This window comes from Pristiophorus japonicus, unplaced genomic scaffold, assembly GCF_044704955.1.
Source record: "Pristiophorus japonicus isolate sPriJap1 unplaced genomic scaffold, sPriJap1.hap1 HAP1_SCAFFOLD_339, whole genome shotgun sequence".
Lineage (NCBI taxonomy): Eukaryota > Metazoa > Chordata > Chondrichthyes > Pristiophoridae > Pristiophorus > Pristiophorus japonicus.
The window spans coordinates 470,360-487,091 of NW_027253205.1; the positions used below are offsets into that span (position 1 = coordinate 470,360).

Sequence of the window (16,732 nt, forward strand, 5' to 3'; positions counted from 1 at the left end):
TCTCTCTCCCTGTACTGACTCTGTTCTCTCTCTCTCCCTGTACTGACTGCTCTCTCGACCCCCCCCTCTCTCTCCCTGTACTGACTCTGCTCTCTCGCCCCCCCTCTCTCTCTCTGTACTGACTCTGTTCTCTCTCTCTCCCTGTACTGACTGCTCTCTCGCCCCCCTTCTCTCTCCCTGTACTGACTCTGTTCTCTCTCTCTCCCTGTACTGACTGCTCTCTCGCCCCCCTTCTCTCTCCCTGTACTGACTCTGTTCTCTCGCCCCCCCTCTCTCTCTCTGTACTGACTCTGTTCTCTCTCTCTCCCTGTACTGACTCTGCTCTCTCTCTCTCCCTGTACTGACTGCTCTCTCGCCCCCCTTCTCTCTCCCTGTACTGACTCTGTTCTCTCGCCCCCCCTCTCTCTCCCTGTACTGACTCTGCTCTCTCTCTCTCCCTGTACTGACTGCTCTCTCGCCCCCCTTCTCTCTCCCTGTACTGACTGCTCTCTCGCCCCCCTTCTCTCTCTCTGTACTGACTGCTCTCTCGCCCCCCTCTCTCTCCCTGTACTGACTCTGCTCTCTCGCCCCCTCTCTCTCTCTCTGTACTGACTCTGTTCTCTCTCTCCCCCTGTACTGACTGCTCTCTCGCCCCCCCTCTCTCTCCCTGTACTGACTCTGCTCTCTCGCCCCCTCTCTCTCTCTCTGTACTGACTCTGTTCTCTCTCTCTCCCTGTACTGACTGTTCCCTCGCCCCCCCCTCTCTCTCCCTGTACTGACTCTGTTCTCTCTCTCTCCCTGTACTGACTGCTCTCTCGCCCCCCCCTCTCTCTCCCTGTACTGACTCTGCTCTCTCGCCCCCCCTCTCTCTCTCTGTACTGACTCTGTTCTCTCTCTCTCCCTGTACTGACTGCTCTCTCGCCCCCCTTCTCTCTCCCTGTACTGACTCTGTTCTCTCTCTCTCCCTGTACTGACTGCTCTCTCGCCCCCCTTCTCTCTCCCTGTACTGACTCTGTTCTCTCGCCCCCCCTCTCTCTCTCTGTACTGACTCTGTTCTCTCTCTCTCCCTGTACTGACTCTGCTCTCTCTCTCTCCCTGTACTGACTGCTCTCTCGCCCCCCTTCTCTCTCCCTGTACTGACTCTGTTCTCTCGCCCCCCCTCTCTCTCCCTGTACTGACTCTGCTCTCTCTCCCTGTACTGACTCTGCTCTCTCTCCCTGTACTGACTCTGCTCTCTCTCTCTCCCTGTACTGACTGCTCTCTCGCCCCCCTTCTCTCTCCCTGTACTGACTCTGTTCTCTCGCCCCCCCTCTCTCTCCCTGTACTGACTCTGCTCTCTCTCCCTGTACTGACTCTGTTCTCTCTCTCTCCCTGTACTGACTGCTCTCTCGCCCCCCTTCTCTCTCCCTGTACTGACTCTGTTCTCTCGCCCCCCCTCTCTCTCTCTGTACTGACTCTGTTCTCTCTCTCTCCCTGTACTGACTCTGCTCTCTCGCCCCCTCTCTCTCTCCCTGTACTGACTGTGTTCTCTCTCTCTCTCTCTCTCTCTCTCCCCTGAGCCCAGGGCGCCCCGGAAGGTGTGATCGAGCGTTGCCGGTCTATCCGGGTGGGCTCGGAGAAGTTCCCGCTGACGGCGCCGCTGAAGGAGCAGCTGATGGGGGTGATCCGGGAGTGGGGCACGGGCCGGGACACACTGCGCTGCCTGGCGCTGGCCACACGGGACCACCCGCTCCGCAGGGACCAGCTCAAGCTCGAGGACCCCACCCTGTTCGCCGAGTACGAGGTGAGTGACGCGGGCGCGAGAGGTGGGGGTTGTGGCATGGCGAGGGTGTGGGAGGGGGGGGGGGAAGCTCTGCACCAGGCACCCCAGCAAGTGACGCCATCGAGTGACTCCGCTTTTGGCGGCGAGATGTGCACTGATCCCACGCCCACTGGTCACCTTGCTGTTTGTGGGAGCTTGCTGTGCGCAAATTTGCTGCAGCGTTACAACAGTGACTACCACTCCAGAGAGTGCGTCAGTGGCTGAGAGACGATTACGGACGTCCTGAGGGGTTGCAAGGTCCTGTCAAACGGTGTCTGTCTGTCTGTCTGTCTGTCTGTCTGTGTCTGTCTGTCTGTCTGTCTGTCTGTCTGTCTCTCTCTCTCGTGCTCGGCCCCTCTCTCTTTCCTCCTCTCCCCCCTTCTCTCACTCACTCACTCTCCCCCCTTCTCTCACTCACTCACTCTCCCCCCTTCTCTCACTCACTCACTCTCCCCCCTTCTCTCACTCACTCACTCCCCCCCCCTCCACAGATGGACCTGACCTTCGTGGGCTGTGTGGGAATGCTGGACCCGCCCCGGAAGGAGGTGGCCGACTCCATGCGGCTGTGCCGGCAGGCGGGCATCCACGTGATCATGATCACCGGCGACAACAAGGGCACGGCGGTGGCCATCTGCCGGCTCATCGGCATCTTCGGGCTGGACGAGGAGGTGGGGCTGAAGGCCTTCACCGGCCGCGAGTTCGACGAGCTGAGCCTCCAGGCGCAGCGGCAGGCGGTGCAGGATGCCCGCTGCTTCGCCCGCGTTGAGCCCTCGCACAAGTCCAAGATCATCGAGTTCCTGCAGTCGCTCGACGAGGTCACCGCCATGGTGAGTGGGGCTGTAGGGGCTGGGGGAGGTTACTGAGGTAGGGAGGGGTGTAGGGGCTGGAGGGGGTTACAGAGATAGGGAGGGGTTTAGGGACTGGAGGAGGTTACAGAGATAGGGAGGGGTGTAGGGACTGGAGGAGGTTACAGAGATAGGGAGGGGTGTAGGGGCTGGAGGAGGTTACAGAGACAGGGAGGGGTGTATGGGCTGGAGGGGGTTACAGAGATAGGGAGGGGTCTACGGGGCTGGAGGGGGTTACAGAGTTAGGGAGGGGTTGTGGGGCTGGAGGGGGTTACAGAGATAGGGAGGGGTTGTGGGGCTGGAGGGGGTTACTGAGATAGGGAGGGGTCTATGGGGCTGGAGGGGGTTACAGAGATAGGGAGGGGTGTAGGGGCTGGGGGAGGTTACTGAGATAGGGAGGGGTCTACGGGGCTGGAGGGGGTTACAGAGTTAGGGAGGGGTTGTGGGGCTGGAGGGGGTTACAGAGATAGGGAGGGGTTGTGGGGCTGGAGGGGGTTACAGAGATAGGGAGGGGTGTAGGGGCTGGAGGTTAGAGATAGGAAGGTGTGTAGCGGCTGGAGGAGGTTACTGAGACAGGGAGGGGTGTAGGGGGCTGGGGGAGGTTACAGAGATAGGGAGGGGCATAGGGGGCTGGAGGAGGTTACAGAGATAGGGAGGGGTGTAGGGGCTGGGGGAGGTTACTGAGGTAGGGAGGGGTCTACGGGGCTGGAGGGGGTTACAGAGATAGGGAGGGGTCTACGGGGCTGGAGGAGGTTAGAGATAGGGAGGGATGTAGGGGCTGGAGGAGGTTACAGAGATAGGGAAGGGTGTAGGGGCTGGAGGTTACAGAGATAGGAAGGTGTGTAGCGGCTGGAGGAGGTTACAGAGATAGGGAGTGGTGTAGGGGCTGGAGGAGGTTAGAGATAGGGAGGGATCTGAGGGCTGGAGGGGGTTACAGAGATGAGAAGAGGCGAGGGCCATGGCGGGATTTGATAGCAAGGATGAGAATTTTGAAATCGAGGCGTTGCTTAAATGGGAGCCAATGTAGGTCAGTGAGCACGGGGTGATGGGTGAGCGGGACTGGGTGCGAGTTAGGACACGGGGGCAGCGAGCACAGGGGGTGATGGGTGAGCGGGACTTGGTGCGAGTTAGGACACGGAGGCAGGGGGTAGTGGGTGAGCGGGACTCGGTGCGAGTTAGGACACGGGGCAGTGAGCACGGGGTGATGGGTGAGTGGGACTCGGTGCGAGTTAGGACACGGGTCAGTGAGCACAGGGGGTGATGGGTGAATGGGACTGGGTGCGAGTTAGGACACGGGACAGCGAGCACACTGGGTGATGGGTGAGCGTGACTCAGTGCGAGTTAGGACACGGGGTCAGCGAGCACAGGGGGTGATGGGTGAGCGGGACTCGGTGTGAGTTAGGACACGGGGCAGCGAGCACAGTGGGTGATGGGTGAGCCGGACTCGGTGCGAGTTAGGACACTGGGGCAGTGAGCACAGGGGGTGATGGGTGAGCGGGACTCGGTGCGAGTTAGGACACGGGGGCAGTGAGCACACTGGGTGATGGGTGAGCGGGACTGGGTGAGAGTTAGGACACGGGGCAGCGAGCACAGGGGGTGATGGGTGAGCGGGACTGGGTGCGAGTTAGGACACGGGGCAGCGAGCACAGTGGGTGATGGGTGAGCGGGACTGGGTGTGAGTTAGGACACGGGGCAGTGAGCACAGTGGGTGATGGGTGAGTGGGACTGGGTGCGAGTTAGGACACGGGGGAGTGAGCACAGGGGGTGATGGGTGAGTGGGACTGGGTGTGAATTAGGACACGGGGCAGTGAGCACAGGGGGTGATGGGTGAGCGGGACTGGGTGCGAGTTAGGACACGGGGGAGTGAGCACAGGGGGTGATGGGTGAGTGGGACTGGGTGTGAGTTAGGACACGGGGCAGTGAGCACAGGGGGTGATGGGTGAGTGGGACTGGGTGTGAGTTAGGACACGGGGGCAGTGAGCACAGGGGGTGATGGGTGAGTGGGACTGGGGGCGAGTTAGGACACGGGGCAGTGAGCACAGGGGGTGATGGGTGAGCGGGACTGGGTGCGAGTTAGGACACGGGGCAGTGAGCACAGGGGGTGATGGGTGAGCGGGACTGGGTGCGAGTTAGGACACGGGGCAGTGAGCACAGGGGGTGATGGGTGAGCGGGACTGGGTGCGAGTTGGGACACGGGGGCAGCGAGCACAGGGGGTGATGGGTGAGTGGGACTCGGTGCGATTTTACGGAGGAGGAAATCAGCGGTCTTGGCGATATGGGGCCGAGGGCGTCAGATAAGACGCTAAGGGTCTTGTTCCACCTCGGATCGTGGCCTGAGATAGGATGGCAGTGGGGCGGGGGGGAAGGGTGTGGGGCTGGGTGGGGGAGGAGCTTGGATGAGGGGGGGTGGTGGGAGGGGGCCGATGGTTTGTGGGGGGGGGGGGTGGGGGGAAGAGACAGAGTGGGTGGGCCGGGGAGCGGAGTGAGCGGCGGGGACCCAAGGCGACGGTCAGACACCGACGGCTATTTTCCGTGATTTCCCTCGCAGACAGGCGACGGAGTGAACGACGCACCGGCCCTGAAGAAGGCGGAGATCGGCATTGCCATGGGATCCGGCACAGCCGTGGCCAAGAGCGCCTCGGAGATGGTGCTGGCTGACGACAACTTCGCCACGATCGTGGCGGCGGTGGAGGAAGGCCGCGCCATCTACAACAACATGAAGCAGTTCATCCGCTACCTCATCTCCTCCAACATCGGGGAGGTGGTCTGGTGAGTGAGGGGAGGGGGGCGGGGGAGAGGGAGTCCCAGGACCACGGCAACCAATACACTGGCCCTCAGCTCCAAAAACACGCAAAACCCTCGCTCCCCCTCGAGCCTGTTATACAGGAACAGGAGGAGGCCCATTCAGCCCCTCCAGCCTGTTACACAGGAACAGGAGGAGGCCCATTCAGCCCCTCGAGCCTGTTATACAGGAACAGGAGGAGGCCCATTCAGCCCCTCGAGCCTGTTACACAGGAACAGGAGGAGGCCCATTCAGCCCCTCGAGCCTGTTACACAGGAACAGGAGGAGGCCCATTCAGCCCCTCGAGCCTGTTACACAGGAACAGGAGGCGGCCCATTCAGCCCCTCGAGCCTGTTACTCAGGAACAGGAGGAGGCCCATTCAGCCCCTCGAGCCTGTTACACAGGAACAGGAGGCGGCCCATTCAGCCCCTCGAGCCTGTTACTCAGGAACAGGAGGAGGCCCATTCAGCCCCTCGAGCCTGTTACTCAGGAACAGGAGGAGGTCCATTCAGCCCCTCGAGCCTGTTACACAGGAACAGGAGGAGGCCCATTCAGCCCCTCGAGCCTGTTACACAAGAACAGGAGGAGGCCCATTCAGCCCCTCGAGCCTGTTACACACTAACAGGAGGAGGCCCATTCAGCCCCTCGAGCCTGTTACACACTAACAGGAGGAGGCCCATTCAGCCCCTCGAGCCTGTTACACACTAACAGGAGGAGGCCCATTCAGCCCCTCGAGCCTGTTACACTAACAGGAGGAGGCCCATTCAGCCCCTCGAGCCTGTTACACACTAACAGGAGGAGGCCCATTCAGCCCCTCGAGCCTGTTACACAGGAACAGGAGGAGGCCCATTCAGCCCCTCGAGCCTGTTACACAGGAACAGGAGGAGGCCCATTCAGCCCCTCGAGCCTGTTACACTGTAACAGGAGGAGGCCCATTCAGCCCCTCGAGCCTGTTACACAGGAACAGGAGGAGGCCCATTGAGCCCCTCGAGCCTGTTACACAGGAACAGGAGGAGGCCCATTCAGCCCCTCGAGCCTGTTACACAGGAACAGGAGGAGGCCCATTCAGCCCCTCGAGCCTGTTACACAGGAACAGGAGGAGGCCCATTCAGCCCCTCGAGCCTGTTACACAGGAACAGGAGGAGGCCCATTCAGCCCCTCGAGCCTGTTACACAGGAACAGGAGGAGGCCCATTCAGCCCCTCGAGCCTGTTACACTGTAACAGGAGGAGGCCCATTCAGCCCCTCGAGCCTGTTGCACAGGAACAGGAGGAGGCCTTTCGGTGCCTCGAGCCTGCTCCGTCATTTAATGACATCATTGCTGTAATGCATTTGCTTTCTGGGTTCTTTGCTTAAGAATTCATAGCAACACATTGCGAATAAACCGAGTTCTTAATAGCAAATGGTTTAACAATCACACTACACCTTACCAGTTCATCCACTGGGCTCACAACCACCTGCCTCATCGTGGGTCCTCCAAACCCAACTGGCTGGGGTTTTATTGAGTCTCGTGAACATCACATGACTGGCTAAGCCACTCCCAGCTCAACATCTCTCCAAACCTGTGAGCATATTCACAGACGCATACATTGCAAAGGCTGATCTTCTCCTCAACTTGACTTTCCCGCACTATCCCTGGATCTGATGGCTTACATCCTCGGGTCTTAAAAGAAATGGATGCATTGGTTGTAATCTGCAAAATTCCCTGGATTCTGGGGAGGTCCCAGCGCATTGGAAAACAGCAAATGTAATGCCCTTATTTAAAAAAGCAGGAAACTATAGACCAGTTTGCCTAACATCTGTCGTTGGGGAAAATGCTGGAGTCCATTATTAAGGAAGCAGTAGCAGGACATTTGGAAAAGCATAATTCAATCGAACAGAGTCAGCATGGATTTATGAAGGGAAATCATGTTTGACAAATTTGCTGGAGTTCTTTGAGGATGTAACGAACAGGGTGGATAAAGGGGGAACCAGTGGATGTGGTGTATTTGGATTTCCAGAAGGCATTTGACAAGGTGCCACATAAAAGGTTACTGCAGAAGATCAAAGTTCACGGGGTTGGGGGTAATATATTAGCATGGATAGAGGATTGGCTAATTAACAGAGAACAGAGAGTCGGGATAAATGAGTCATTTTCCGGTTGGGAAACGGTGACTAGTGGGGTGTCAGAGAGATCGGTGCTGGGACCCCAACTATTTACAATCTATATTAACCACTTGGATGAAGGGACCGAGTGTAACGTAGCCAAGTTTGCTGATGATACAAAGATGGATGGGAAAGCAAATTGTGAGGAGGACACAAAAAATCTGCAACGGGATTATAGACAGGCTAAGTGAGTGGGCAAAAATTTGGCAGATGGCATATAATGTGGGAAAATGTGAGGTTATCCACTTTGGCAGAAATAATAGAAAAGTTTAATTATAATTTAAATGGAGAACGATTGCAAAGTGCTGCAGTATAGCGGGACCTGGGGGTACTTGTGCATGAAACACAAAAGGTTAGTATGCAGATTCAGCAAGTGATCAGGAAGGCCAATGGTATCTTGGCCTTTATTGCAAAGGGGATGGAGTATAAAAGCAGGGAAGTCTTGCTACAGTTATACCGGGTATTGGTGAGGCCACACCTGGAGTACTGCGTGCAGTTTTGGTCTCCGTATTTAAGGAGGGATATATTTGCTTTGGAGACAGTTCAGAGAAGGTTCACTCGGTTGATTCCGGAGATGAGGGGGGTTGACTTATGAGGAAAGGTTGAGGAGGTTGGGCCTCTGCTCATTGGAATTCAGAAGAATGACAGGTGACCTTATGGAAACGTATAAGATTATGAGGGGGCTCGACAAGGTGGATGCAGAGAGGATGTTTCCACTGATGGGGGAGACTAGAACTAGGGGGCATAGTCTCAGAATAAGGGGCCACCCATTTAAAACTGAGATGAGGAGGAATTTCTGAGGGTTGCAAATCCATGGAATTTGTTGCCTCAGAGAGCTGTGGAAGCTGGAACATTGAATATATTTAAGGTGGAGATAGACAGATTTTTGAGCAATAAGGGAATAAAGGGTTATGGGGAGCAGATGGGGAAGTGGAGCTGAGTCCATGATCGGATTAAATGGCGGAGCAGGCTCGAGGGGCTGTATGGCCAACTCCTGCTCCTATTTCTTATGTTCCCGTAATATCCAAAAAATCTATCTATCTCTGCCTTGAATATACTCAAAGACTGAGCCTCCACAGCTCTCTGGGGCAGAGAATTCCAAAAATTCACCACCCCACGAGTGAAGAAATTTCTCCTCATCTCAGTCCTAAATGGCCGACCCCTTATCCTGAGACTGTGACCCCTGGTTCTAGACTCCCCAGCTCAGGGAAACATACTCCCTGCATCTACCCTGTCAATCCCCCTCAGAATCTTGTATGTTTCCAAGAGATCGCCTCTCATTCTTCGGAACGCTACGGAATATAGGCCTAGTCTGCTCAATCTCGCCTCATAGGACAATTTCCCCCCCACCCCACCATCCCAGGACTCAGTCCTCTGAACCTTCGCTGCACTCCCTCTATGGCCTGTACATCCATCCTTCGGTAAGGAGACCCAAACTGTAGACCATACTGTGGCTCGCCTCTCTCCTCCGCCCCCTCACCCTCGTCTATCTGAGTCTGACACACTCTCTCTCTCTCTCTCTCTCTCTCTCTCTCCCGGCAGCATATTCCTGACAGCCGCTATTGGGATCCCAGAGGCGCTGATCCCGGTCCAGTTGCTCTGGGTGAACCTGGTGACTGACGGCCTTCCAGCAACAGCACTCGGCTTCAACCCTCCCGACCTGGACATCATGAGCAAACCTCCCCGCAGCCCCAAGGAGCCTCTCATCAGCGGCTGGCTTTTCTTCCGCTACATGGTTATCGGAGGTGGGTATCGGTGACTCTGTCGGCTCAGGGTACGGCTACGGTGCGTGTCTCCGTGCCTGCGTGTGTGTGTGTGTCGTCATCATAGGCAGTCCCTCGGAATCGAGGAAGACTTGCAAAGGGACGTAGACAGGCTAAGTGAGTGGGCAAAAATTTGGCAGATGGAGTATAATGTGGGAAAGTGTGAGGTCATGCACTTTGGCAGAAAAGAAAATCACAGAGCAAGTTATTATTTAAATGGAGAAAGATTGCAAAGTGCCGCACTACACCGGGACCTGGGGGTACTTGTGCATGAAACACAAAAAGTTAGTGTGTAGGTACAGCAAGTGATCAGGAAGGCCAATGGTATCTTGGCCTTTATTGCGAAGGGGATGGAGTATAAAAGCAGGGAAGTCTTGCTACAGTTGTACAGGGTATTGGTGAGGCCACACCTGGAGTACTGCGTGCAGTTTTGGTTTCCATATTTACGAAAGGATATACTTGCTTTGGAGGCAGTTCAGAAAAGGTTCACTCGGTTGATTCCGAGGAGGAGGGGGTTGACTTATGAGGAAAGGTTGAGGAGGTTGGGCCTCTACTCATTGGAATTCAGAAGAATGAGAGGTGATCTTATCGAAACACATAAGATTATGAGGGGGCTCGACAAGGTGGATGCAGAGAGGATGTGTCCACTGATGGGGGAGACTAGAACTAGGGGGCATGGTCTTAGAATAAGGGGCTGCCCATTTAAAACTGAGTTGAGGAGGAATTTCTTCTGAGGGTTGTAAATCTGTGCAATTCGCTGCCTCAGAGAGCTGTGGACGCTGGGACATTGAATAAATTTCAGACAAAAATAGATAATTTCTTAAACGATAAGGTAATAAGGGGGTGGGCGGGGAAGTGGAGCTGAGTCCATGATCGGATCAGCCATGATCATATTTAATAGCAGAGCAGGCTTGAGGGGCCATATGGCCTACTCCTCCTATTTCTTATGTTCTTAACATGAGTCCTTAGGTGGCTGAACAGTCCAGTACGAGGACCACAGTCCCTGTCACAGGTGGGACAGATAGTCGTTGAGAGAAAGGGTGGGTGGGACTGGTTTGCCGCACGCTCCTTCCGCTGCTTGCGCTTGGTTTCTGCACGCTCTCGGCGACGAGACACTCTCAGCGCCCTCCCAGATGCACTTCCTCCACTTAGGGCGGACTGGTCTTTGGCCAGGGACTCGCAGGTGTCGGTGGGGATGTTGCACTTTATCAGGGAAGCTTTGAGGGTGGTCCCCTGTAACGTTTCCTCTGCCCACCTTTGGCTCGCTTGCTGTGAAGGAGTTTCGAGTAGAGCGCTTGCTTTGGGGAGTCTCGTGTCGGGGCATGCGAACAGTATGGCCTGCCCAGCGGAGCTGATCAAGTGTGGTCTGTGATTCACTGTTGGCCCACTGTGTGTGTCTGAGTGTCCCCTGTACACACTGTCCTGCCACCACGCTCATGGTCTACAGGGCTGTAGTAATAGCCACCCTCCTGTATGGCTCAGAGACATGGACCATGTACAGTAGACACCAAGTCGCTGGAGGAATAACCACCAACGATGTCTCCGCAAGATCCTACAAATTCCCTGGGAGGATAGATGCACCAACGTTAGCGTCCTCGACCAGGCCCAACATCCCCAGCATCGAAGCACTGACCACACTCGACCAGCTCCGCTGGGCGGGCCACATTGTCCGCATGCCCCAGACACGAGACTCCCCAAAGCAAGCGCTCGACTCGGAACTCCTTCATGGCAAACGAGCCAAAGGTGGGCAGAGGAAACGTTACAGGGGACACCCTCAAAGCCTCCCTGATAAAATGTAACATTCCCACCGACACCTGGGAGTCCCTGGCCAAAGACCAGTCCGCCCGGAGTGGAGGAAGTGCATCCGGGAGGGCGCTTAGCACCTCGAGTCTCGTCGCCGAGAGCATGCAGAGACTGAGCGCAGGCAGCGGAAGGAGCGTGCGGCAAACCTGTCCCACCCATTCTTGGCAGACCAATTGAACAAATACTTTGGTTCTGTCTTCACGAAGGAAGACACAAATAACCTTCTGGAAGTACTAGGGGACCGAGGGTCTAGTGAGAAGGAGGAACTGAAGGAAATCCTTATTGGGCGGGAAATTGTGTTGGGGAAATTGATGGGATTGAAGGCCGATAAATCCCTGGGACCTGATAGTCTGCGTCCCAGAGTACTTAAGGAAATGTCCCGAGAAATAGTGGATGTAGTGGTGATCATTTTCCAACAGTCTATCGACTCTGGATCAGTTCCTATGGACTGGAGGGTAGCTAATGTAACACTTTTTAAAAAGGGAGGGAGAGAGAAAACAGGTAATTATAGACCGGTTAGCTTGACAGCAGTGGGGAAAATGTTGGAATCAATTATTAAACATGAAATAGCAGTGCATTTGGAAAGCAGTGACAGGATCGGTCCAAGTCAGCATGGATTTATGAAAGGGAAATCATGCATGACAAATCTTCTGGAATTTTTTGAGGATGTAACTAGTAGAGTGGACAAGGGAGAACCAGTGGATGTGGTGTATTTGGACTTTCAAAAGGCTTTTGACAAGGTCCCACACAAGAGATTAGTGTGCAAAATCAAAGCACATGGTATTGGGGGTAATGTACTGACATGGATAGAGAAATGGTTGGCAGACAGGAAGCAGAGTCGGAATAAACGGGTCCTTTTCAGAATGGCAGGCAGTGACTAGTGGAGTGCCACAGGGCTCAGTGCTGGGACCCCAGCTATTTACAATATACACTAATGATTTAGATGAATGAATTGAGTGTAATATCTCCAAGTTTGCAGATGACACTAAGTTGGGTGGCAGTGTGAGCTGTGAGGAGGATGCTAAGAGGCTGCAGGATGACTTGGATAGGTTAGGTGAGTGGGCAAATGCATGGCAGATGCAGTATAATGTGGATAAATGTGAGGTTGTCCACTTTGGGGGCAAAAACACAAAGACAGAATATTATCTGAATGGTAACAGATTAGGAAAAGGGGAGGTGCAACGAGACCTGGATGTCATGGTTGATCAGTCATTGAAAGTTGGCATGCAGGTACAGCAGGCGGTGAAGAAGGCAAATGGTATGTTGGCCTTCATAGCGAGGGGATTTGAGTATAGGAGCAGGGAGGTCTTCCTGCAGTTGTACAGGGCCTTGGTGAGGCCTCACCTGGAATATTGTGTTCAGTTTTGGTCTCCTAATTTGAGGAAGGACATTCTTGCTATTGAGGGAGTGCAGCGAAGGTTCACCAGACTGATTCCCGGGATGGCAGGACTGACATATGAGGAGAGACTGGATCAACTGGGCCTTTATACATTGGAGTTTAGAAGGATGAGAGGGGATCTCACAGAAACATATAATATTCTGACTGGTCAGGACAGGTTAGATGCAGGTACAATGTTCCCGATGTTTGGGAGCACCAGAATCAGGGGACACAGTCTTGGGATAAGGGGTCGGCCATATAGGACCGAGATGAGGAGACACTTCTTCACTAGAGTGTTGTTAACCTGTGGAATTCCCTGCCGCAGAGAGTTGTTGAGGTCAGTTCATTGGAGATATTCAAGAGGGAGTTAGATATGGCCCTTACGGCTAAAGGGATCAAGGAGAGAAAGCAGGAATGGGGTACTGAGGGAATGATCAGCCATGATCTTATTGAATGGTGCAGGCTCGAAGGGCCGAATGGCCGCCTCCTATTTTCTACGTTTTCCCCCTCAACGACTATCTGTCCCACCTGTGACAGTGTCTGTGGTTCTCGTATTGGATTGTTCTGCCACGGAAGGACTCATTTTTAAAGAGTGGAAGCAAGTCTTCCTCGATTCCGAGGGACTGCCTATGGTGATGATGTAACTAGCTCGTGTGTGTGTGTGTGTGTGTCACTGTTAGCTCCTGTACATGTACAGTACACACAGCGGGTAAAGGAAACGATTCACTCCTGTCTGGTACTGTGCGGCCTGGGAGCCCGTATCCGCTCGCGAGCGTGTGTGTGCATTCTCACAGGGCCCAGCGATAGGTCGCAACAGCGGGGATGGGCGCGATCTCGAGGGGGGGGTTCCCGGTGTGACGGGTGCTGAGGGAGGGCGTTCTCCGTGTGATGGTTGTCAGTTCCCAGACCTGCGGGTGCACGGCTGGTTAATGCCTCTCTCCGTTCTGTCTTGCTGCAGTTTATGTCGGAGCGGCGACGGTCGGAGCAGCTGCCTGGTGGTTCATGGCCGCCAAGGACGGCCCACAGGTCAACTTCCACCAGCTGGTGAGTCCCTGCTCTCCTTCCCCCTCCCTCCTCCCTCTCCCCCAGTGCCCCTCCCCCTCCCCCATCACTCTATTCCCCCACCGCATCCGTGTCTCTCTCCCATCTGTCCACTCGCCCCTGCTTCTCTCGGTCCCTTCCCTTTCTGTGTGGAGGTCATGCGTGGGAGAGGGATGGGGAATCGTAGACATTTACAGCGCGGGAGGAGGCCATTTCGGCCCATCGTGTCCACGCAGGCAGACCAAGAGCTACCCAGCCTAATCCCACTTTCCAGCTCGAGGTCCGTAGCCCTGTAGGTCACGACACTTCAAGTGCACATCCAGGTACTTTTTAAATGTGGTGAGGGTTTCTGCCTCTACCACCCTTTCAGGCCGTGAGTTCCAGACCCCCACCACCCTCTGGGTGAAGAGATTTCCCCTCAAATCCCCTCTAAACCTCCCCCCAATTACTTTAAATCTGTGCCCCCTGGTTATTGACCCCTCTGCCAAGGGAAACAGGTCCGTCCTATCCACTCTATCCAGGCCCCTCATCATTTTATACACCTCAATTAAATCTCCCCTCGGCCTCCTCTGTTCCCAGGAAAACAACCCCAGCCTATCCAATCTTTCCTCATCGCTAAAATTCTCCAGTCCAGGCAGCATCCTGGTAAATCTCCTCTGCACCCTCTCCAGTGCAATCACATCCTTCCTGTAATGTGGTGACCAGAACTGCACGCAGTACTCCAGCTGTGGCCTAACCAGTGTTTTATACAGTTCAAGCATAACCTCCCTGCTCTTGTATTCTATGCCTCGACTAATAAAGGCAAGTATTCCGTATGCCTTCTTAACCACCTTATCCACCTGGCCTGCTACCTTCAGGGATCTGTGGACCTGCACTCCAAGGTCCCTCTGTTCCTCTACACTTCTCAGTGTCCTACCATTTATTGTGAGTGTGAGAGGAGGGGGAGTGTGTATTATCTTCCTGCTGTGCTCGCTGACCTACATTGGCTCTCGGTTAAGCAACGCCTCGATTTCAAAATTCTCCATGGCCTTGTCCCTCCCTATCTCTGTAACCTCCTCCAGCTCTCCTACACCCCTCCCTATCTGTAACCTCCTCCAGCCCCTCGCCCCCCCCCCCCCCCCCCCGAGATATCTGCGCTCCTCTAACTCTGCCCTCTTGAGCATCCCTGACCATCGGTGGCCGTGTCTTCTGTTGCCTGGGCCCCAAGCTCTGGAACTCCCTCCCTAAACCTCTCCGCCTCTCTTTCGTCCTTCAAGACACTCCTTAAAACCTGCCTCTTTGACCAAACCCCTGCCCTAATTTCTCCTGACACAGCTTGGTGGCACATTTCTTATCGCGTAACACTCCTGTGAAGTGCCTCAGGATGTTTGACTACGATAAAGGCGCTATATAAATACAATGTTCTGTTGCGCACACAACTGTTGGCTGTAGGCTGCGATTCCCCCCGTGCGACCTCCTTCTTTCAATGCGGAGGGTCACTTTAAATGTCGGCGCGCATACGCCCATTTTAACACTGGAGCGGATGAGCAACTTATGCGGGACCTTTCAGGTTAATCAGCCTCGGCGCACACGCTGCAAGGCGATTTAGAAATGTTGAGTGAGTGGGCAAACATATGGCAGATGCGGTTTATCATTGGTAGGAAAAACATAAGGACAAAGTATTATTTAAATGGTGATGGCTTGGGAAGTGTCGATTTTATGAAAGGAAAATCATGTTTGACAAACCTACTGGAGTTTTTTGAGGATGTAACTGATAGAATAGATAAGGGAGAACCAGTGGATGTAATGTATTTGGATTTTCAGAAGGCCTTTGATAAAGTCCCACATAAGAGGTCAGTGTGCAAAATTAAAGCACATAGGATTGGGGGTAATGTATTGGCATGGATTGAAAATTGGTTAACTGACAGGAAACAGAGAGTAGGAATAAACGGGTCTTTTTCAGGGTGGCGGGCAGTGACTAGTGGGGTACCACAGGGATCAGTGCTGGGGCCCCAGCTATTCACAATATATATAAATGATTTGGATGAGAGAACCAAATGTAATATTTCCAAGTTTGCTGACGACACAAACTGAGGTGGGATTGTGAGTTGTGAGGAGGATGCAAAGAGGCTGCAAGGCGATTTAGATCGGTTGAGTGAGTGGGCAAACACATGGCAGATGCAGTATAACATGGATAAATGTGAAGTTATCCACTTTGGTAGGAAAAACATAAGGACAAAGTATTATTGAAATGGTGATGGCTTGGGAAGTGTGGATGTACAGAGGGACCTGGGTGTGGATGTACAGAGGGACCTGGGTGTGGATGTACAGAGGGACCTGGGTGTGGATGTACAGAGGGACCTGGGTGTGGATGTACAGAGGGACCTGGGTGTGGATGTACAGAGGGACCTGGGTGTGGATGTACAGAGGGACCTGGGTGTGGATGTACAGAGGGACCTGGGTGTGGATGTACAGAGGGACCTGGGTGTGGATGTACAGAGGGACCTGGGTGTGGATGTACAGAGGGACCTGGGTGTGGATGTACAGAGGGACCTGGGTGTGGATGTACAGAGGGACCTGGGTGTGGATGTACAGAGGGACCTGGGTGTGGATGTACAGAGGGACCTGGGTGTGGATGTACAGAGGGACCTGGGTGTGGATGTACAGAGGGACCTGGGTGTGGATGTACAGAGGGACCTGGGTGTGGATGTACAGAGGGACCTGGGTGTGGATGTACAGAGGGACCTGGGTGTGGATGTACAGAGGGACCTGGGTGTGGATGTACAGAGGGACCTGGGTGTGGATGTACAGAGGGACCTGGGTGTGGATGTACAGAGGGACCTGGGTGTGGATGTACAGAGGGACCTGGGTGTGGATGTACAGAGGGACCTGGGTGTGGATGTACAGAGGGACCTGGGTGTGGATGTACAGAGGGACCTGGGTGTCCTTGTACACCAGACTTTGAAAGCAAACATGCCGGTGCAGCACAGGGCCTTGGTGAGACCACACCTGGAGTACTGTGTACAGTTTTGGTCTCCTTACCTAAGGAAGGATATACTCACCATAGAGGGAGTGCAGCGAAGGTTCACCAGACTGATTCCTGGGATGGCAGGACTGTGGTATGAGCAGAGATTGGGTCGACTGGGCCTGTATTCACTGGAGTTTAGAAGAATGAGAGGGGATCTGATTGAAAGATATAAAATTCTGATGGGGGTT

The 16,732-nt window shown here is 54.5% G+C and overlaps 1 protein-coding gene across 1 annotated transcript in view; it reads left to right on the forward strand.

The window, feature by feature from the left end:
• Positions 1-16,732, forward strand: part of LOC139250041 (sarcoplasmic/endoplasmic reticulum calcium ATPase 2-like) — a 116,167-nt gene that overhangs the window by 94,603 nt on the left and 4,832 nt on the right. The window contains exons 13-17 of the mRNA XM_070872605.1: positions 1,544-1,762; positions 2,272-2,607; positions 5,174-5,394; positions 9,095-9,297; positions 13,455-13,540. Coding sequence (XP_070728706.1) covers positions 1,544-1,762; positions 2,272-2,607; positions 5,174-5,394; positions 9,095-9,297; positions 13,455-13,540 — 1,065 coding nt within the window. The remainder of the gene's footprint in view (positions 1-1,543; positions 1,763-2,271; positions 2,608-5,173; positions 5,395-9,094; positions 9,298-13,454; positions 13,541-16,732) is intronic.